This window comes from Brassica rapa, chromosome A05 (genome assembly GCF_000309985.2).
Source record: "Brassica rapa cultivar Chiifu-401-42 chromosome A05, CAAS_Brap_v3.01, whole genome shotgun sequence".
Classification (NCBI taxonomy): Eukaryota; Viridiplantae; Streptophyta; class Magnoliopsida; order Brassicales; family Brassicaceae; genus Brassica; species Brassica rapa.
The window spans coordinates 1,819,292-1,842,728 of NC_024799.2; the positions used below are offsets into that span (position 1 = coordinate 1,819,292).

Sequence of the window (23,437 nt, forward strand, 5' to 3'; positions counted from 1 at the left end):
AACTACAGGTGAAAACGTAGGATTGAATACTATATCACACACATTAAAACCAGTAGTTTATGTTCTAAGTTAAATTAACCAAATTTGTTTTATTGGTTAAATTTTGATTGATCTAAGTAATTGAAGTTGTTATAAGTTGTCAGTTGTCACTATGGTGACGACTTCGAGAATGTGTCAAAACAAGACTTCATTAATAGACCACCGTCACTTTCTTTGGACCTCCGAAATCACAAGTATATAATTAAAATCTTTTTGTTGCTGTTGAATTGATTCCTTAGTCTCCTTTTCTTCTCTTCTATACTTCATGTTTGGAAACACATCATATCATTTCATCATCGCTTCTTGCATGCCCCACAAGTGCATCTCTCCATCCCCTTTTCCAGCGACTACACATAACATATAATCAACGAGAAATACAACATTACTCAGCAAATATTTACATGTTTGTGATATTGTACAAGCTCTATCTATGTTTTGATATCTCGTTTTCCAACTGTATGATATAGACATAAGTTCAACTGAGTGTCTCTTCATAGACTAAGTCAATACGACCATAACATGTGAATATTATGTACATGGGACCTCAGAATCTAAGGTTATCCTCAAACATGCATGCACATACTAATGCGTTGATAGAACTGATAGAACATACGGTATATACATAACCATTTATTTGTTTGTGTACGTAGAGCGATTATGCATGATTCTTAATTCAGAGGAGTCTATATGTTATTAAAACTATACCAAATATACACAAGGACGCACCTCTACTTGTTGTTGAAGACCTTTGATATGCTCAACCGCCAAATCCAACATGTCTGCATAGCTCGTTTGCTGCATAAACAGAAATAATATCAATATTTTTAGTTATATAATCTTCTTAACTACATTTAAGCTACATAGATCTTTTAATCCATATCCCTCACTTTGTCCATATTGGGCACCAGTTCTTGTAGCTTCTTCAGCTTCCCGCTTATTCTCGTTCTTCGCTCCTATACATAAAACTTGATCATACTCTTGTGTTTTTTGGGTATCACACACAGTTCTCTTGTATGATTATATGTTTACTCTTCTGTAGTAATAATAATATCAAACAATAGAATACAACTAACCCTTTCAGCGATGCTGCGCGGGTGAGTAGCGCAGCCACGCTTGGCCCTAGTCCTACAAGGCACCGAATCCTCTGGTATGTTCATCATACTCTCCATTCTCGCCATTTCCAGAGACGTTTGCGGCATACTAAACTAAAGAATCATAACCATAACATGCCAAGAAAATAAAAATATTACATAATATCCAAACAAAATTAACATTATAGACTTACAGAATAAACATTTTGTTAGCAAAGGAACAGCTTGTGAAGAAATATACATAAACCAATCTAAATCTTTCTCTAAACCATTTATACGTATAGCATAGAAACCGTTCAACATACATGAATTTGTGACATACCTTCTTTCTACTGGGATTGATTTGGCCTTATGAATTTTAATCTAAATTTAAAAATTTCATATTACATGTGTTAAACTAAGCACTTAACGCAGTATAATAACTTTTATTAACTTCGACATACTATATATAATACACCAAAGAACAAAACCATTCAACTTTTGGTGTATGCTTTTCTCCCCCTTTATGTTAGAGATTCAAACAACTATGGAACTTTATTGCATAGAAAGTTATTGTACTCAACATTCATACGACACATATAACCACAAAATCATAGAGATACCTGTGTTTCTAAGGTGAAAAAGTCGGTGGTCTTGGACCGTTTCCCGGGTTCATCAATGGTGAAACTGATATGAGAAGACGAGTTGTCCCAATTGTTGTGATCATTTCCAAAAGTCATACTCGTCGATGGGACACCTTTTATAGCCGCCGCAGCTGCTTCGACCTCCGAGATTCGCTGTAGAGAGTTACGTTCTTGATGACTACTACTACTACTCCCGCCGGAGAATCTCAGCTCCGGCTTCAACCCCGACGGCCCTCGCTCTCCTCCTCCGTATCCTCCGTTTGGCCTCCCTAGAGAGAAACCTGTTCGCTCATCCATCAACAAATTTAGATCCAAAGAGAAACAAAGAGATGTAATGTAACGTAGGGTTATAACTTGTAATGATCTCAGTATTTAATAGCCAGTACGATTTTAAAATGCATATATATGCACAAAATAGAAGAGAATGGGTCTTGTTCGAGACTCGAGGAACCCTTCCTTTGTCTCTACTTTGATTTTCTTTATTTATCCAATATTTTATAGAGAATAACGATTAATCATGAAAAGAATCTTATAAATTAATTCACTATTTGAATTCCAGATATTATTATAAACAAACTATTATGTATTGTATATGCGTATATAATAATGCAAGGGGGTAAGTTTTCTTGGGACTCGCACATGGATTACAGTGGAAAAATAAACCGGACGGATGCAATGAACAGAAGATCAAATTGCACAAAAGTAGTATAGATTATTATTCGCAACTAACAAAACAGTAATAAATCAATTATTTATAATGACAAGTAGGCGTATCCAAAAATAGAAACAGTGACTATGATGAAGCCATGTCAGCATGGTTGGCCTCATGGCTGCTTTGTCAGAAGAAAAAGAGCAAGTGGGATGGGTATAATATTGCCAAGTGGACTATACTTTTATTTAGTTTTTTGCAATGATTCGTTTTTTAACATATACTTTTGGCAAGTGCATGTTTTATAATACATGCTATTTGCATTAAATTGCATTTTCAAAATATACAACTTGCACTTCCTGGAAATACGTGTTTAATTATTCGTGCATGTATAGTGTATCTATAAGTTGTATATTTTGTAAATATATATATGCTCGGTCCTATGTAGTTGGACGATTAAAGCATGAAAATAAAAATTTGTCCCCAATCCATTATACTTACAAGATTTTGATGTTTTAAAAATTTTATATAAATTTAGCACTTGAAACTAATGTATTATAAGCTTTAGCCAAGGCATATTTATATACAAATAATATGGACCATGGGACTCCATAGAGAAAATGAAAGAGAAATGTGTGAACAAAATCTATTGATAGATAGATAACCATATCAACTAAACAAATATAGGTAGATATTTTGATAGCTAATGTGATTTCCATTTTCATTTTAGTGGTCGATATTATATCTGATAATTAATTAGAAAACAAAAGTCGTATCCTTTTATATGTGGAGGAAAACTAGTTGACAAATTAAAGTCGTCGAAATAAATTCAAAGGTTTGGATTCAAGGAAGTGAAAATTACTTGTAAGATTAATTAATATACCTACTCGTGTTTGTCAATAAAATATCATACTCCTTCAGACGAAATAAATATCATACTCCATTCAAACCGAATGTTTAAAGATTATTCGCATATTTTGAAAATCTTGTTGCAATACTAGATCTAAGTAATTGTCAATTTAGTTTTGTATTAGTTCAATTTAGTTAAAAGTTGTTATATTAGTTCTAATTGGTACAAGTAAAAGAACACTAACTTTTTTCAAAAAACACTAATTTTGTATACATTCTTAAAAAAATACATATACATTTTAAAAGAACATACATATATACGCATATATGAAACAATTAAAAACTTAAACCATTTAATTTAACTAAAGAGTACTAAATTTATTATGTCTGTGTGAGTTATAAATGTCAGACACACAAAAGGTTACCGTTGACAGTGGGAAGATGTTGGTCATAGAATCCAGCCGGGGAGCTTCTGTGTCGGAACAATGGAGAGGAAGAAGAAGCCCCGGGATCGAATCCAATGTTAGATGGATCATCGGGGAAGCAATCACCGAGACCGACGACGTTAGGATCCTGCTGCTGCCGCGGAGGATTATAGTGGCTTTGAGAGCCGAGGGAGGAGAAATCACGGGTAGCTCCAGCGGCTGAGTCATATCCATTGTTGTTGGCGTCTCCGCCGTCTGGAACGGTGGACTTGGAGGAGGAAGGAGGAGGAGGGTACATAAATTGTTTTTGCCGGAAAAGAAAAACCCTACAAAAGTTAATCTGATACTTAGAGAAAAATGTCTTTAAGAGAGAGAGAGATTAGGAATAGCTAATTAATAATATTATAATGCAAGAGGGTTGTTACTAAATATAGTTAGGAATCGTTAAGTAATGAATTAAAAATAAAGGCGGCCAAGTTAGAGAGAAGGCTTGTGTGTGGTCTGTGCTGAGTGGTGCTTGTCCGCTTGACCAAGAGAGAGTCTCTTATTCACGGTCCGTCAATGCACGTGCACCTCACATATATGGTCGACAGATGGTGGCTTTGACGTTCTTTAGATTTCATTTAATTGTTATCTTTCTTATAACTTGTCATTTATGGAAGTTGTGAAGATGTTGGTTGGAGATGTAACTTAAAGATTTAGGGTTTTTTTAACAACATAATTTTTATTAATTAGATTGTAAAAAAATTACACAAATACATGCATAATAATGAAAGCACAACAAACAACACATATAAAATGAAAAATAAAACCACGGAGCACATGAAATAGCTTGAGAAGATGATTTTTGTAGAGGTCTTTGTTACTATAGTTATACACTCTATTAATTTTCTTGCAGTCTTGAAATCTTTGTCACATTATAAGCATCGAATTTAGATACATATATATATATATACACAGTAAATTTTTATAAATTAATAATGTTGAGATTTTGATATTTTATTAATTTATAGAATTATTAATTTATTAAAAACTCCTTTTTAGATTTATTTTATTTTAAGTTATATTTTAATAAAATAAGAAAATATTTGATTTTATTGTATATACATTAATTAACTTTTTGAAATTCGACATTTATATTAGTTTTATTATACTATTTGGTGTGCATAAAATATGTTTCATAAAATTTAGATGGGATTTTAGATATAATTTTACAAAATCTCATCAAACTTTATTAAAGATAATTTTATTGTGAATTTAAAACAAACAATATAATGGTTAGTTTGATGTTACAAAAATAATAATAATAATAATAATAATGGTTAGTTTGTACTTATATAAAATTTCTATTCATATAAATTATTAATTTATAATTTTAATGAGACCATATATTTATACAATTTTTTTTATAAAGTTATTCTCTTATTTGGGTTATATTTTGAACTTGCCTAATTTGGGATCAGAAAAATTTATTAATTTATCGAATATTAACTTATAGAGTTTTTACTATGTATATATTCTTCGGCCAATGTGTTGATTCAACCGTAAAAATACATATTAAAAATACCAATTTTCAACAGTTGTATGAATATCATCAAATAACAAAGAGAGCATATCTTCAATATTTCATGTTGCCACCTCAAACAAACCATGATTTCAGTGATACATTTTGATACCAAATATACTGTATTAAAATATAATTTCCGAAAGATTTTGGGTTTTATATTTGGTAAATAACTAAATGGTAATGAAGAAGATTTAAGTTATAGACTATATATTGTATTACGTATATTCAGAATTTTCAAACATTATTATGTGTGCGCGATTCATTCCACAATCACAATCGTTAAATGACAAATATAATACTTTTTGGCCAAAATACTTTACTTGCATTAAATCATACATGCTGTACGAGTTGTACGTAAGTAGGTTATTAACAGAAAGTAACACAGGATATTGTCGATGGAGCCTGCTTCTCTGAGATTGTCTCGGGGATTCAATCGAGTAAATTTCGAATCGGACTCTAAAGACCTGGGGACAACTATTGTCGATGGAGTCTGCTTCTCTGAGATTCACGGAATCGTCTCCGATATCACCTTTCTATTCATTGTTTGAGTTTTTTTCCTTTCGATATTGTAACCGTCTTTCTCTATCCTTTGAAGACGGTCTAGCTAAGCAGATGTTTGGTTCTGTTTGTACCAGACATTAATTTATCGGTTATAAGAAAGCATTGGTTTGACAAAAAAAAACACAGGATATATATATATATATATATATATATATATATTAGGGGTGTTCAATCCGGATATCGGTTCGGTTTAGGTTCGGTTTTTTTCGGTTTTCGGTATTTCGGTTAGTAAAATATAACTACCATTCTAAATCCATATTTACTTCGGTTCGGTTCGGTTTATATACCGTCGGTTTTTGGTTTATTCGGTTTTATACCAAAAAACATAATTATTTAGGTTGAGATCATATTATATGAATTTTAGAATCATATTGTCAACACAGTCATTTATTAAAAATATATTACATGTTCAAATAAATGAACAAAAAAGTAAAAATGCTTCTACCATCAAATAAAATAATCAAATCTATAACTAAATCAAAGCTTGAAATTTTAAAAATAAAAATATGAAACAAAACAGAAATATAAAAGAAATTTTTTTTCACTCTTCCCTATTTAGTGTTCATTAAAGTCATGCTTTTTCAATTAAACACAAAACTCTGTTTGTTTACAGATAAAAAACAATTATGAAAATTTTCCATTAATTATTGTCCATCAAATTTATAATCTTCATATTAATTTAGTGAAGACTAAAATAAAGCAAAAAGATCAAAAGAAGACTTAGAAAATAAGATGTCTGAATTGCGATGTATTGTTATTTAATTATAGTTCAAGTTTTTTACAAATTAAGGTTCTTTATTACTATAAAATTATGGTAATAGTTATTAATACAAATTTAACTTATGTAACAAATAGATTTTCATGTATTGTTATAAAATAGATACATATTTACGTGTTTCTACTTTTAATCGGTTTTGTTCGGTTTATTCGGTTTAATCGGTTATATACCAAACCATATCCAAATCCTACGGTTTTTATAAAATTATATCCATTCGGTTTATATGGTATATACCAAAACCAAACCATATTGTCTATTTCGGTTCGGTTCGGTTCGGTACGGTTCGGTTTTACCATATTGAACAGCCTTAATATATATATATATATATATATATCTATATATAAAGCTTAAATTTGTTAGGAAAAAAAATATATTATTGTATATACAAAATTGAACATGAAGAATCCAGAACACTATTTATAGGGTTATTATTAATACCCTAGAACCATTTGCTTAGGTAAGAACATCGACAAGTTTCAAATGATATGCTCGTAAAGTCAGTTTTAAAAGAAGAAAATAATATAAAAATTGATTGTGGATTATATCAGTTTGGGTGAATCCATTGGCAAATAATCGAAGCCCATAGTTTTGGGGGCTTAAACTTTAAACAAATATGCATTTTGTTAATTATCGTCAAGTGGGTCGTTAAGATTCCATTTTGTATTAATGGGAAAACACTTTCTAATTGTACTATAAATTAGTACTATATTATGGTTTACAGATAGTCCGAAACTTAAATTATTTGGATAATAGTCATATTATTGTTCATGTTCTCGACCACCACATATGATCCAAGACAAAGGATGTCAACAAAAAAGAGGGACAAAGACCATGACAAAACATCCATTTTATACATATATACAACTAGTTGGTTTATATAAAACATTACACATATGTACTTTTTATTATACTATTGTGAACGCCCATAGATTAGGGCAGACCACTGTATTTATTTTCTAAACATTTGATTGGGGTTCCATATTTATGTTTAAAGTGGAGAAGATTTTGGTTGTAGGTCTCACATAAATCAATACCATATTTTCATATAATCGTTTTTCAATATTTGAAAGTAGCTTGGCGAATTGAATAAAAAGTATTATATCAAACCTATTTGAAATAATTTAATTTTTGTTAAATGTTAAGATAATCTTAGTGATGTTGGATAAATATATACATATAGTTTGTTCATTAAGATGCTATAGAGTACCTACAAATATATATCCAATAACAATTTAATTTATATAATTTAAAAATGTAATAATTAATGGCACAAACATTAATCTTCTGCTGAAATTCACAATAATCAAATACTAAAATGCAAGTCCGTAAAAAGGTAAATCACAAATATCAATATTTATAGAAACAAATATCTAATTTGATCCGTAATATGCATATATATATACATATATTTAAAGAATTATATATAAGTTATATATTATAGTTTATATAAATTTTACAATATTTTTGTTTTTAAATAATTTTATTTTAAGAATTTTATTTTTCATGTATTATTTTGAAAAAATATCATTTAATATTAATTAACAGTATCTTTATATATTTATCAACCATCTTTATATACTCTTACATACATATATATGTGCATATTGGCGTGAGCATTTTATACTAAGTATTTACCACAACTGAATATCTAATTTTTTTGGAAGTTAAAATATTCTTTTTTCTTAATGTTTTTTCACTATCGACCAAATTGTAGTAAAATGATTTGTCTTAATAATTTTTTTTATAACTGTTATTCGTTTAGAAACTATAATATGAAACCACCGGTTCGACATCACGACTATCTAAGATTCATAACATGAAAACAAATAAATAATAGTAATTTTTGATTATCACATGAAAAAAAACATCAAACATTTTAACCGAACAAACCAAATAAATATTGATTTAAAATAATAGTTATATTTTAGGAGATTAAAAACAAAAAAAACAACCTAAAACCGAACCGATATCCAAATTAAACAGATTTATGTCTCTTTATTAAAAAATAACGAAAATAATAATCACATTCCGTGGAAAACGCGGGTTATTACTTAGTTTTGCCTTGTTTAGACGTGCCAAAATAAACAGGCCGTATCAGTCCAACTCTTATTTAGATGTGCCAAAATAAACAGGCCATATCAGTCCAACTCTTAAGGGAGGTGGATAAAGTTCCTATACTTATTAGGTTGGATATTATTTGTATCTAAATCAAATATATGTTTCTCCCCTCAAGTTCAAATATATTTGGCCAATAAATTTTGTTATTATATTTTGAATGGAATTTGTAACAAGTATTTTGATTATCGTTCATGTCTATTTCTCTTTTTGGTAAAATAATCAAGGATTTGGGGCTTTTTGCTACGCTACTTAACTTATTTCACTGATATTATTATTTTCTTACCATTTGTGGAAATGGTCAGTTATAAGAGTGATGGTGAGATCCAGATGTCTAAATGACAAAATCCAAAATACTTGGGATTGACAAAAAAGTGGGTTAGTAGATTTAGCAATTTTGTTGGGCTAGTTTTGGCCTTTTGGGCATTTAGTTTTAATGAAAACCATGGTCGAACCAAAAAAAGTTGGTGCTCAAATTTATTTATTTTTCTCAAACTGAGAAAATTCTGTTTGGTCATGTAGTACGATTTTCTGATATTTCTTTCTGGTGAAAACATGAAAAATAACAATCCTGCGGGACACATGTATCTCTTTTGGATTTTCATGAAAGGAAAGTTTCAGGGAAAAAATAAATAATAATATGACATCGTTTTATGATTTCGAATTTAGTTTTCTTACTTGTGGTTTATATTTTGGAATAATAAAAATACAAACCAGTTCGTTTTCTATGGGAATGACCAAACCAGTTAAACTGCAAAATTACATAAACGAAATCTATGATAATTAAAATTACTAAAAGACTCATTCGGTTTTCTTATGATTGTTTCGGAATTTGTTTGAGTTCAGGTTGAATGTTATGGTTTAGTCTTTTTATAAATATAATTTGTTTAATTTGTAAATATAATTTGTTTAATTTGTAAATATAATTTGTTTAATTTGTGTATATGTAAATTTAACAAAGGTCCAGATATCTAAGCACGGTTAAATGAAAAGTAATTACATGAACCCACATTCTAGTATAACTACCAACGTAAAAATCTATTCAACCGAGCCTATCCAACCAAATTGTAAATTATAGATAAATATTTATTGTATAAGTTGGTTAACCTTATTATATAATTTCTTAATTTATATTTGCATTGTGATTAATCATTTGTTTATCTATGCATACTCACATATGTGTGTGCTTGCCTCCAGTAAAATATGGCATTGGTTATTTGATCCAATCACTTTCAACTTCATGATGACAACTATATTATCTTCCATTGAAGCTTCTAATAACAAACTATTTGCTATTTTTACTGGTTAGTGAAGTACTTTATTTATAGAAATTCATGACAATCTAACCTCATCATCTGGTTAATCTCTAGAACTTGTCAGCTAACGGACACAATTAGATTAAACTTCTTCTTTTTTTATTGCAAAGAATATTCATTAAGTCGATACCTATCCATAGGAGCATCTTACTAGAAGCAATTCAAAGATGGAGCAACTTAGTTTATGATAAATTAATGCCACCTTATCATGTATTCAATATTTTAATTAGAATAACAAAAATAATTAGGATTTTGTTATATACTTTTCGCAAGAAAACATAGAATAAACTATATAAGAATAAAACAAATAGAGACCAAGAGATGAGACATGAGGAAGGCTAGTTAGTTGTTGGAGGCTGCTGTCTGAATTACGCCGCCGTGGGGTCAACCCCGACTTACTGTTACAATCAAAATGAGTGAGCTAGTTTGTTTTCTTGTTTTTTTACAATAATGTATAAAATGAAAGGTTTTCTAGAATCCTTTTCTCTCCAGAATTTAATTTTGCAATTTTATTACACTAATGTATAAGTGATAATAATCTCATATTTTGTGCCCAAAATTTTAATAATGGCTATGCAGGCTGTTTAAATATCCTCACAAACCAGTATTACATATTTAATAAAACAGTCAAACGAAATCAAATCGTTTTGAACTTATAATTTTCTATACAATTATTCGATTTTGGGAGTAGCTTCTACTAAATGATTGTTTACCATTACTGATTCTTTCATAATATGTAAATTTAAGATTAATCTGCTTATGGGGTTAAAAATCTAAGTGATACAAGTGATCAAAGGATATTTGGAAACCTGAATAAACTTATAATTGGTGGCTGTTGATTGCTTGGCGATTATGGCAACAAAAAGTCAAGTCAGCCAAAGGAAGTAACCCCGTTACCGTTAAGACGGTGGCCTCAAGTACGACTTGACCGAAATGCGGCCATGTGATGTTATAATTAAGCAATGTGGAAGTAAGTATCAAAGTGTACCTGTCTTTCACAAAACTGGTTGTGGTTGACCACAAAAATTCCAACAATTTGTTTTTTTACTGATTGTCGATACATATTTGTTGCCAACTTGCCACCTTTGCATTTTAAAATAGCATTCTATTTGTTAATTTTATTTAAAAAATTCTAGTGAAAAAGACTTCGGAGGGGGGGGGGGGGGGGGGGGGGGGGGGGGGTAGACTTTGTGAGGTCTTGTTTTTCTATTTCTCGTAGTATTATATAAAACGTATTTTTGCGTGCTTCAACAGAAGCTTAATATCTGAACTTGTAGGATTTTTTCAAGTTCTGGGGCCAATTTTCTTTTTTCTTAGTGCACATATATATCTCCGGTTTTGGTTCCTTTATAAGTTCAGCTTTACTTCTCAGAATAAAGTTTACTCTAATATGATTTTTTGGGTTCGTTTCCTAAATAAAATTTAGCTAAATATAAAACAAATTCTACAACATGTAAAATTGTGAGGTAACGTGTAGTAAAAATATGTTTGGTGAAATCTAGTTAAAAGAACTTTTCTGGTTTTATCGCATTATTTACAACTAAAACGATAGTATATTAACTAAACTATTAACTTAACAGTACCAAGAAACAAGACTACAAGTCTATCACGAAAAACCTCAATAACTCTACTGTAGTTTACTAATGCGAATTATATATATATATCATTGTAATATGTGACTAAGGTAAGCCAACACATTACAATTATATATAGATAATGTTGTTAGTTAATCTGTCCGTGCATGTATATAATGTAATCATCGGTCGACTTTCAAGTTTGTTATGATGTTGATTTATTTTATTCAAGCTCAGAAAGTGTTGGTGAAAATTAGCTAACTTATAAGATGTACTTTTTCTCTTTGTTTATCTCTTTGGATAACCGAATCGTCTGTGTTGCGTTTTACGACTAGTTAAAATTGCTTGAATAACATAGATAATGGTAAGTACGTAAGTGACATTTGGTTTAATTAACTAATCTAGTGGCATATCCATACATAATCGAATCATTTATGCGCTGAACATCATTACGTGTACGTCAAAATATATAGTTTGGAATCATTTCGCGTTGGAGATCAACAGGGGAAAATTAGCAAATCAGTATGTTGATTACTATTTACTAATTAACGACTGTTAAAACCTAATTGTTGCAGCATGAATTTTATAGTAATAGTACTCATTGTCAATTAGTTTTTGATTACAGAATATTGTCAAGTGTCCGCCGCTGATTAAGAGACGAGGCGACTTCAAATTTAATCATATGAAAACCTTGACAATTTCCTATTTTATAGTACTGTCTATAATTTATAGTTTTAATCATGTTTTTATATCTTCTAACTTGAATAGATATCCGCATTTGTACACCCATATGTGTCTTAGGGAAATTTTATTTACAAATATGTGAAGATGTAAGTATCTTAACTGTTTATCAAAAATGTATGTATGAATATATGTATATAGTGCATGGTTTTTGAAATTCCAATATAGACAACAAGTATCGTTTAACAATTTACCTTACAAAACCATAAACTGCTTCAAAATTTTGATTATACAGTGGCATGGAGACGTCTCCATCCTATTAAGTTTCAAAATGCATTCTAATTAGCACCTCAATTTATGTTATTGAATGAAAATTTAAAGACTTATAATTATCTCTTTTTTTCTTTGGACATTGACATAAAATTATCTTGTCCTATCACTTTTATATAATAGTAATTATTGTATATGGACTTCATAGTCATTTTAAATAAAAACTAATTAAAGCTAATCATTGCTTTGTAAAAGTATAGCAGACACTATTTGATATGAATAAGATAGTTTTAACTTTTTTAATTGAAACCCTCACTAACGAGAGGAGAATTAATATTACGTTACATACATGTGGTGCTTACTTAGTTTTATTTTATTTTAATGATTCCTTTGTCTTTTAGGGTTTTGGTTGTAGTATTCGTTCTTGAAGCAATAATATTATTATATTCATGTTTCTGTTATAAAAGTATTTTTTTCTGTGCAAAAAATAAATCAATGTAATCCCAGCAGCCACACTTTATTTTGCTGTCAAAAAAAAAAATCTTTTTTTTTTGAGAAAAAAAGAATAACTATAAACTTCAATTAAATTTTATCATATTGATACGTTAACACATCATTAAACGATTCAATATCTAAGGCAACTACCACCGAGTATATATTCCTCACACTTATTCGATTTTGGCATCAAACTTGAATTCCATAAAACTTGTCACAATATAATTACGACAAACAAAAATTTCCGAGTACGGATTAACCAATTTTGAAGATTTTTGCAACTGGTACTTTTACATACATCTACATAAAACTCAAGTAATTTAAACCCATTGTTATTTTTATTTTTCTTGAAAAAAGAAACCCATTGTTATTGCAAAGATAGTTTTTAGATACACACTACCAAATTCCAAAACTACTTTTGATTTAGTACGTCCCACTAGAGTTCTGTCGTGGCACGCCTTTGATTAATGACTAGGGTCCTAGAATTATTTTAAGTGTTAATTGGTCGCAGAAACTACAGGGTAGTAATTCTCTATAATTTCTTTTTTGCTTAAAGTAATTTTCTATAAAGTTAAGAAATCAAACAAAAAAAAAAGTTAAGAAAGTACAGTAGATAAAAAACAATAACGTAATTTGTTCAAAACACCAACATAGGCCGGATGCGGTCAAATTTTTATCTAAAATTGCACCATCAAATAAATATTATCTAAAATCATTAATTGGATCTAGCTATATGAGCTCTAACTAATTGACCAGGCGATAGAATTTTTGTTTAAAAAGTTTGCAGCATATGATATAAAATATGATTTCTACAAGGAGAAATTTATAATAACTGATGGGCAGTTCAAAATCTGAGAGTTTCAAAAATACAAGTTTAAAATAGTAGTAAACGACTCAAGAAGCGGGATAAAAAAAATTAAGTACAATTTTTCTGCATCTTCTTTGGGTAACATAAATCATTATACTACCCTTTTCACGACATAAAATTATTGTTTCTTTGCACGATTTAATATTTATAGCCTACATCTTTTCTTGTCTTGTATATACAGAAACCTATGTGTGTGTGTGTTACAGCAGCATTTTAAAATTTGTTATAATTTTTTTTTGTTAGTAGTAGAATTTCATACTGAAACCTATATTAGTTTATGAGACATGTGAAAATTCAAAACTTTTACCATTTAAGACGTCTACATGTGACCAACTATACTTAAATCACTTTGAGAAAATTCAAATCCCGATTGCCAACTAATAAAATAATTTGATTTAGCTCAAATTTCCAGCTGCAATAAATATACAGGGAGATGTAATTCTCATGTGATAATCTTTTCATTTCTTCACATATGTGGTGGTAGTTCGTGTAGTTAACATGGGATGTGCCAAAATAATTATTTTGTTTGAGTTATTTCTTATTACCATCCTAGCCCTAAATAATGCATCATAAAGGCATGAGTAAAAAATATTAAATTCTTTTGTTTATGTTATTAGTTTTTTTTTTCTTGAACACAGTGTTTATGTTATTAGTTAATTTACAATATTTACCCTAAATATTAGCATTCCAATCACGACCAAGAGAAAAGCTGCAATGCCACTCAATTTAATTCACATGCTATCATTCTCATAATTGAGATTTCACATGCACTTCTATACTTATATGTCGTTATGTACACATATATGGATGTTTGGAGTTGAATAAATAGTATGTACAGTAGTTTCATCGGTCCAAAAATAAAATGAATTTGATATGTGGATAATGTAATAGATACTTGTTTACGACGGATTAGACGACGCTGTAAATTGTTATTTTTTAATTATACTAGGGGCGGAGTCCCCGCGCAAGCGCGGGGTTGTTGATAATTAGATGTGTTATAATACTTTTAAAATGTTGTAGGAAATGTTGTGGAGGATATCGTCAATGCAGGATTGATGGTTTGTAATTCCAATGGTGATGCTATCTTTTGGGGCAGTTCGTATTTGGTGATAGTATCTTCTGCATTAGAGGCTGGAGCACTTGCACGAATTTCTGTAGCACAACTATTATATTTTAGAGGTTTTGCTTGGATAGTATTTAACGTGATCGTCTTAGCTTGGTAAAATTGATAAATGATCATAACTTCTTTTACAATATAGTTGTTGTGGTCCAGAATATGAAGTGGTGGGCCATATAAAATTGCTTTGCTTGTTTTACAAAATCGTCAAGTAGAAAAAATCATATATCAGATGCATTGGCAAAAGGACCACCAAAATATATTTTTTTGGTTTAGGATAACACAATTTTATGCAATATTTAGTTGGGCCATATAGGTTTAACGTTGAAATAAATAAAATCTAAGTCCATTATTTTTTTCAGAAATTGGGCCATGTTTTGTGTTGAAATAGAAAAGCTTTGTTCTCTTCGAGCTTGAGACGACCGTCTGAGAAGGCCCCTTCCTGTTGCAAAATTTGATTTGCCTGGTTAGGAATTTTGAATTGAGGTAAGGAATTATTCGGGAATCTCATGGTATTCTTCTAAACCTGCAATAAGGAAAGTCAACTGGGAGCTAAATGTTTGAGACAATGCTTATTGTATATAGTTTTGTTGAACAGAGAAGTGAAGGTCGTGTGACATATCTGTTGTTTGTGGCAAGCCATTGAAAACTTCACTGTAGACGATATTAGCGATGGTGTTTGCCAAGCTACCATATCTTTAGTCCTTTTGGTGTTGTAATGTCTAAAATATTTAGTCCTTTTGGTGTGGTCACTCTTGAGAGTGCCACATATAATTGACCATGGCTAAAAACAGGCTTTGGCAAGTACAGAGCAACCTTAGCCAATGTTTGGCTTTACTTTTGTTTAAACAGGTTTTTACCTTTCTTTTTAATTGCAAAGAGAAGCTTTAAAATCCAAGGCTTTGTTTGCTGCCAAAGAAACAATAATCAATTACAAACAAAAAGTCTAATCTCAGATGACACAAATGACAGATTCATAGCTTTTGCTTCAAACTGAAACCAAAAGGAAAAACAACAGAGTAAAAGCTGTTTGTATTGCAGAGACAGAAAAAGACAAACAAATGACCGTAACACAAAGGTTAACATTTCTACTTAACCTCAACTCTTATATATGTCATCTGTTAAACCAAATCACGAGCTTCTTATATCTCATCTTTTAAACCAAATCATGAGCTTCTTATATCTCTCCTCTCAATGGGTTACATCTCTCAACGATTGTATCATCTTGTTGGCTACCACCACCTGCTGAATCCAAGCTCAAATTTCTTTGTGTCTTTCTCTGTGATCACAATCGTCATCAATATAGCAGGCTCTTTCCTGCTGACAGTCAACAAATCAAAAATGCTTTAGAGAATTCGCTTAAAGAGAGACTATAACCTAGAGTTTTTTTAAAAGAGAAAAATAACCAACACTTGCGTACAACTAAATCTTGGATATGTTGTTCGAACAGAAATGTGACTCTTTTAAAGCAAAACACAACACCTTTCATCAATGATGATGGCTTCTTTAATGCAACTTAAGGGGAGGTTTTCAGTACCCATTGCTTTAGAAAAACACTGTTTCTCCTTGATCAATCGAGCCATTGCTCAAAAAGGATATTCTCTCTTCCTACAATAAAACCATTTACAGCACCTAAGTGAATTAATATGTACAAAATAAATGCTACTTGATTCCAATTCAGTTTTATGAGTTTCGTGTTAACACACCTTGAATCAAGGTCCTTGATCAATGCTGGTTCCGGCACAGCTAGTTTCTGCTCTTGGCTTTTTACCTTCATTTGTTTCCCTAAAGAAAACCTAAACGGAGTTTGATCAAACTATGCATGGTATCACCATCTGTTAACAATAAGAAAATAATATTTAGAAGAAATTCGCAACCTTACACAAAGGCAAATATGCGTAACCAACCCAAAAATTGAAACAAACCTGTGCGTAAAGAGTAATCATCACCTTATGGGTCAAGATTCCAATACAGCCACATCAGTCTCTTTGAGACTATAGGAGGTCCTGTAATACTAAAACATTCCCTCAAATTTCAAGCTACATATCTTACTTTATGCAGCATGGCAAACAGATACAGTTAGACGATTTAAATCATTGGGGCTATTCGAAAACAAAATTAAGATAAAAAATAAAATAAGATGCTTCGTGTTACAATACCTTCTCATCAAGGATAAGTAGAGTGATTCTATGAATTCACCATGTTCTTCATACTTTCCGAGTCCCAAAAACGGAGAAGCCGAGCGATAACGAACTGCGACGATCGACCGAGGCGAAGAGCGTCGAAGGCATTGCGCAACAGCAGCATCTGAAGACAGTTACGAAGATTCTTTGTACGCTTGATAAAGGAGATTAACTGGGAGCGTTTAGGAAGGTGGGGGAGAGGAAGAGAATCGACAAAGGGTCTGAGACGGCGCTTAGGGTTAGGGAGGATGAGTGATTTTCAGAGACACGGGATCGATAAAGGGATATAACCTGAACCGTCTCTTATCATATTAACATATTGGGCTATGTAATGGTTTAAATGGGCTGGGCAGCTAACTTAATTTTTTTTTCAAGACGAGTCCTTGATGATATGGCAATTTAATTGGCTAGGAATATTTGTGACCATATGGCAGTGTTTAGAGAACTCCAATTTAGTCTCTTTTATATAGTAGGATAGCACGATCGAGAAGTGTGATTTGTGAAGCGAGTCGACGAACCGAGTCACAACACGCGACCTCGCATCACATTTCTTTTATATCACAAATCAAAGTCTTTGTTGTTAGTTTGTTATCTATTGTAGTTTAGTTTAACTGAACTTGGTATCATAACTCTGTTTCATCTTCAAAAACAGTTGTCTTCCTATTGATGTTGAAGGATTCTTGTGTCAGCCATTTTAGGACATTTGACTTTACTTGCTTATAACCATCCTTTTCTATACATGGTGTGGCAGTAAGTTTTTTTTTCTGTATATGTGTAAGTGTAACACGTAACAGTATTTTCTGTAACTTCCATTTGTATGACTTTGAAAAAGTTAGGAACGCTCTAGCGCCATACTGTAATATGCTCATGATCAGAAAACTTGTGGTCCTCTTCCCATAAATTCCGCGGACCAACAAGTTCAATCTGTTTGTCGTGTAATCATATTTTACGTACTTTATAGTTTTCTTTTCATTCTGTAAAATTTACTTAATTTTAACATTGTCCAAAATGTCGATAGAAAATGAAATATAATATCGAATATTGGTGTAGATGTCATTGTGATTAACATAGCTTAACACGCATCCAATAGTAGCATTTATTTAAAGAATGTCTTACCAATATTTACTATTATCTATTAGAATTAGTTTGGCTTATTTCAATCAAGAGGTTGGAGATTAGTTATAAAGACAGTGGAAATTTCCTGATCATTTAAAAAAAATTATACATCTAACAAAACCAATAATTGCCAGCTAATAGCGAAATTAAAATAACAAAACTATATGGAGAAAAGAGACGTAAGATATTGAATCGGTCCCCTAACAAAGCCCACCTAATGACTAATTTTTCACTATAAAACAATCTTCTCCATGCAGAAACACAATCAATCACTTCTTCTTCTTCATATTCTTCAAACGTTAAACAGTTCTCCAACATTTTCTTTCATTAATAATTTGGAGAACAAAGCCTTAGCATCCGGTGAAATTTATCCGGTGAAACAATGGCGACTCCGGCATGGAGTCAGGCCAGAGGTCAATGGGTAGTTGCCATGTTGGCATTACTCGTTGGCTCGGCAATAGCTACCGAACCTTACTATTATAGTTCTCCTCCACCACCCTATGAATATAAATCTCCACCGCCTCCGGTTAAATCTCCTCCACCTCCTTATGAATACAAATCTCCTCCCCCTCCGGTTAAGTCTCCTCCACCACCGTATTACTATCATTCACCGCCGCCGCCGGTGAAATCCCCTCCCCCTCCTTATGTATACCACTCTCCTCCTCCTCCAGTGAAGTCTCCTCCACCACCTTATTATTACCACTCTCCACCACCACCCGTGAAATCTCCTCCCCCTCCTTATGTATATCACTCTCCTCCACCTCCGATTAAGTCTCCACCACCACCGTACTACTATCACTCACCACCACCACCGGTGAAATCGCCTCCTCCTCCTTACTATTATCATTCTCCACCACCACCGGTTAAATCTCCACCACCACCATATTACTACCATTCTCCACCACCACCGGTTAAATCTCCACCACCTCCATACTACTACCACTCTCCACCTCCTCCGGTCAAGTCTCCACCGCCACCATACTACTACCACTCTCCACCTCCTCCGGTCAAGTCTCCACCACCACCGTACTACTATCACTCTCCGCCTCCTCCGGTCAAGTCTCCTCCACCACCGTACTACTATCACTCTCCACCTCCTCCGGTCAAGTCTCCTCCACCACCATACTACTACCACTCTCCCCCTCCTCCGGTGAAGTCTCCACCACCACCGTATTACTACCACTCTCCTCCTCCTCCGGTTAAATCTCCACCACCACCATACTACTATCACTCTCCACCACCACCGGTCAAATCCCCACCACCACCATATTATTACCATTCTCCACCACCACCGGTAAAGTCACCACCTCCACCATATTATTACCATTCTCCTCCTCCTCCGGTAAAATCACCACCTCCACCATATTATTATCACTCTCCTCCTCCTCCAGTGAAATCACCACCTCCACCTTACTATTACTCATCCCCACCACCACCAAAATCTTACCCTCCACCATACCACTACTCATCTCCTCCACCACCACCAAAGTCGTACTCGCCACCATACTACTACTCATCACCACCACCTCCTGTGTCGTACCCTCATCCTCACCCACACCCACACCCACATCCACTTGTCTTCAAAGTTGTAGGTAAAGTGTATTGTTACAGATGTTATGACTGGACTTACCCCAAAAAGTCCCACGATAAGAAGCATCTCAAAGGTACTTAAGTTTTCCACGTGTTCAATAATTAATGTCTTAATCTTAACAGGTTTATTAATTATTTAGACAGAATTGTTATCTTGATGATTATAGGATGATTACAGGCTTAAAGGATTTAAAAAACTAGCATATATGTATTGTAAAGTGGTAGTTGCATACTTGCATTGCATGTAGTCTATATTATTTATTAGTGGAGAAACGCAAACGATAAAGTCAAGAAAAAGACAAGAATCTGTTATTGACTTATACAATCCAATGAGATCGAACAAGCAAAATCAATTTAGTAGATACCCAACTAAAAGGACATAAACTGATATTTAAAATTTAAATAATTTGATTTTTTTTTGTCATATAGGTGCTGTTGTAGAAGTGACTTGTAAGGCCGGTGACAAGATAGTGAAGGCATACGGAAAGACCAAAATCAACGGTAAATATGCAATCACCGTTAAGGGATACAACTACCGTAAATACGGTGGCGAAGTTTGCACGGCCAAGCTTCACGCGCCGCCTAAAGGCTCACCGTGTAACATTCCTACAAGCTACCATATGGGTAACAAAGGTGCAAAGCTTCATGTGAAATCAAAGACAAAGTACGAGGTTGTGCTCTATGCCAAGTCCTTTGCTTATGCACCTAAGAAACCTTACGGAGAATGCCACAAACCAGCTCCTTACCATCCTCCTTACTACTACAAATCGCCACCACCACCATCTCCGGTTTACTACTACAAGTCACCACCACCACCGGCTCCAACCTATGTCTACAAATCTCCACCACCACCAACTCCGACTTACGTCTACAAGTCGCCGCCTCCTCCAACCCCAACATATGTCTACAAATCGCCTCCTCCTCCTACCCCAACATACGTATACAAGTCTCCTCCACCACCAACTCCAACTTACGTATACAAATCACCACCACCGCCGACTCCAACTTACGTCTACAAGTCGCCTCCTCCACCTACGCCAACCTATGTCTATAAATCTCCACCGCCACCAACCCCGACTTATGTTTACAAGTCACCACCACCTCCGACTCCGACATACATTTACAAGTCTCCACCACCTCCTACTCCGACTTATGTCTACAAGTCACCACCTCCACCAACCCCTACATATGTCTATAAGTCACCACCTCCACCCACTCCGACCTACGTCTACAAGTCACCACCACCTCCAACTCACACTCCTACACCATACTACTACCATTCTCCACCACCACCAGTAAAATCCCCTCCACCTCCTTATTACTACCACTCACCACCACCACCGGTTAAATCTCCACCACCACCATACTACTATCATTCACCACCTCCTCTGGTGAAGTCTCCTCCACCACCATACTATTACCATTCACCACCACCTCCAGTAAAATCTCCTCCCCCCCCATACTACTATCACTCCCCACCTCCTCCAGTGAAGTCTCCTCCGCCACCTTACTATTATCACTCCCCACCTCCTCCAGTAAAATCACCACCACCACCATATTATTACCACTCTCCACCTCCTCCCGTGAAATCCCCCCCACCTCCATACTACTACCACTCACCACCCCCTCCGGTAAAATCACCCCCACCACCATATTACTATCACTCCCCACCTCCACCAGTGAAATCCCCACCACCACCGTACTACTACCATTCTCCACCCCCACCGGTAAAATCTCCGCCACCACCATACTATTACCACTCCCCACCTCCTCCGGTGAAATCTCTACCACCACCGTACTATTACCATTCACCACCTCCTCCGGTGAAATCTCCTCCTCCACCATACTACTATCACTCACCTCCTCCACCAGTAAAATCTCCTCCGCCACCGTACTATTACCACTCTCCACCTCCTCCAGTGAAGTCGCCTCCACCTCCTTATTACTACCACTCACCTCCTCCTCCGGTGAAATCCCCACCACCACCATATTATTACCACTCACCACCCCCACCCGTCAAATCTCCTCCACCTCCATATTATTACCACTCACCACCTCCTCCGGTGAAATCTCCACCACCACCATATTATTACCACTCACCTCCTCCTCCGGTGAAATCTCCACCACCACCATATTACTACCATTCACCTCCCCCTCCAGTCAAATCTCCACCACCACCATATTACTACCATTCACCTCCCCCTCCAGTGAAATCCCCACCACCACCATATTACTACCATTCACCACCTCCTCCAGTGAAATCTCCACCACCACCATACTACTACAACTCTCCACCACCACCAGTAAAATCTCCCCCACCTCCCGTCTACATCTACGCTTCTCCCCCACCTCCTACCCATTACTAGGCTCGTCAAATTCAACCAAGTTTCCCCATTATTCAAGTAAGTCCCAAGGCTCCAATATTCTAAGTATGCTCCATATCCGTTTCAATATGACTTTATTCTAAAATCTCAGTTTCTTCTTCACAGGTTTTCTTTTAAAAAATCAAATAAAGGAAGGGTCAAAGTCAAAGATGAGAAGAAGTGAACCAAATAAGGATCGTTGCATGGAAACCAGGAACAAGACATCTCTAACAATGATCCACATCACTTCCTCTTCTTCAATTTCGCTCATCTTCCACTTGTGCATCATCTTCGTGTCTTCATCAAGTCAAATTGTTTCCAAGACCCCTTTAGATCGTATCATACACTTATTTGTTCCGTTTTTGTTGTTAAGTCGGGTTTCGTAATTTATTTGTTGTGCATACATTTTCTATACATATATGTTTTTCATTAATGTAATGAGAGAGTGGTTAGCAAATAAAAAATGCTCAGTTTCTTCTTTCTTAAGCTTGCTTGATTTAATGATATTTTTCTATTTTTGAAACATAGTTCGGAAGACAAAAGTTAAAAGACATTCTTCTGAGCTGGGCAGAAAGTTATCGTTGCTTCAAACGCTGGAAAGTGGAAGTAACATCTTTGCAATCTTATTGGCTCATTAATTAATTTTGTTATATAGTTAGTAAGAGAATCACTTTCGTTCAACTAATTTCGACCTGTTTTTGTCTATATTGATAATTGAGAAACAAACACCGGATTAACAATTTAAGTCTGATGAAAATTTCAAAAGTTCATTTCAATAAAACTAAATACAAAATTTTGAAATGAGTTGATATCAAATATTAGTGGTTGTAATTTGGGCTTTGGGATAGCAATAGCTTATTTGAGGCCCATTGAGTAAACGTATTTGCGTTCGTGTTTTTTTTGTCACCGTCATTTTTTGGTGTGGGAACATGTTTTTATTTACATACTAATCCAATATTATATCCTATAATTATAATTTTTTAAAAATATATCAAAATTTGGATCCAGTCCAAACTTTCTCAAAATAGTTAAAAATAAAGAAAATGAGGAAATTACCTAAAATAATAAAATTTATATTTTGTGATATTTTAATATATATAAGCATATATAAATTCGCATTAGATACTATAATATTTAAAATCTAGTTATTCAAATTTAGAAATTTTG

The 23,437-nt window shown here is 33.5% G+C and overlaps 2 protein-coding genes and 1 long non-coding RNA gene across 5 annotated transcripts; 1 reads left to right on the forward strand and 2 right to left on the reverse strand.

Moving 5' to 3' along the window:
* Window positions 1–3: 3 nt before the first annotated feature.
* LOC103866699 (transcription factor bHLH129) lies at window positions 4–4,765 on the reverse strand. The gene is made up of 6 exons (XM_009144667.3): window positions 3,677–4,765; window positions 1,733–2,034; window positions 1,113–1,244; window positions 927–992; window positions 766–834; window positions 4–386 (listed from the first exon to the last, which is right to left on the reverse strand). Exons 1-6 carry the CDS (start codon window positions 3,972–3,974, stop codon window positions 333–335), a joined length of 921 nt encoding a protein of 306 aa, XP_009142915.1. The 5' UTR covers window positions 3,975–4,765; the 3' UTR covers window positions 4–332.
* Window positions 4,766–15,901: 11,136 nt separating this feature from the next.
* On the reverse strand, window positions 15,902–18,321 carry LOC117134274. 3 transcript variants are annotated; one of them, XR_004458510.1, is made up of 5 exons: window positions 17,178–18,321; window positions 16,944–17,024; window positions 16,725–16,853; window positions 16,501–16,626; window positions 15,902–16,335 (listed from the first exon to the last, which is right to left on the reverse strand). It is a non-coding gene; the product is annotated as an uncharacterized LOC117134274 (long non-coding RNA). The 3 variants fall into 3 exon arrangements; XR_004458511.1 differs by having other exon boundaries at window positions 16,944–17,032; XR_004458509.1 differs by having other exon boundaries at window positions 16,944–18,321.
* A 250-nt stretch (window positions 18,322–18,571) lies between these two features.
* Window positions 18,572–22,751, forward strand: LOC103866700 (extensin-2). Its single transcript, XM_009144668.3, has 3 exons — window positions 18,572–19,981; window positions 20,337–22,309; window positions 22,397–22,751. The coding sequence occupies exons 1-2, from the start codon at window positions 18,700–18,702 to the stop codon at window positions 22,271–22,273; spliced, it is 3,219 nt and encodes a 1,072-aa protein (XP_009142916.2). The 5' UTR covers window positions 18,572–18,699; the 3' UTR covers window positions 22,274–22,309; window positions 22,397–22,751.
* The last annotated feature ends 686 nt before the right edge of the window (window positions 22,752–23,437 follow it).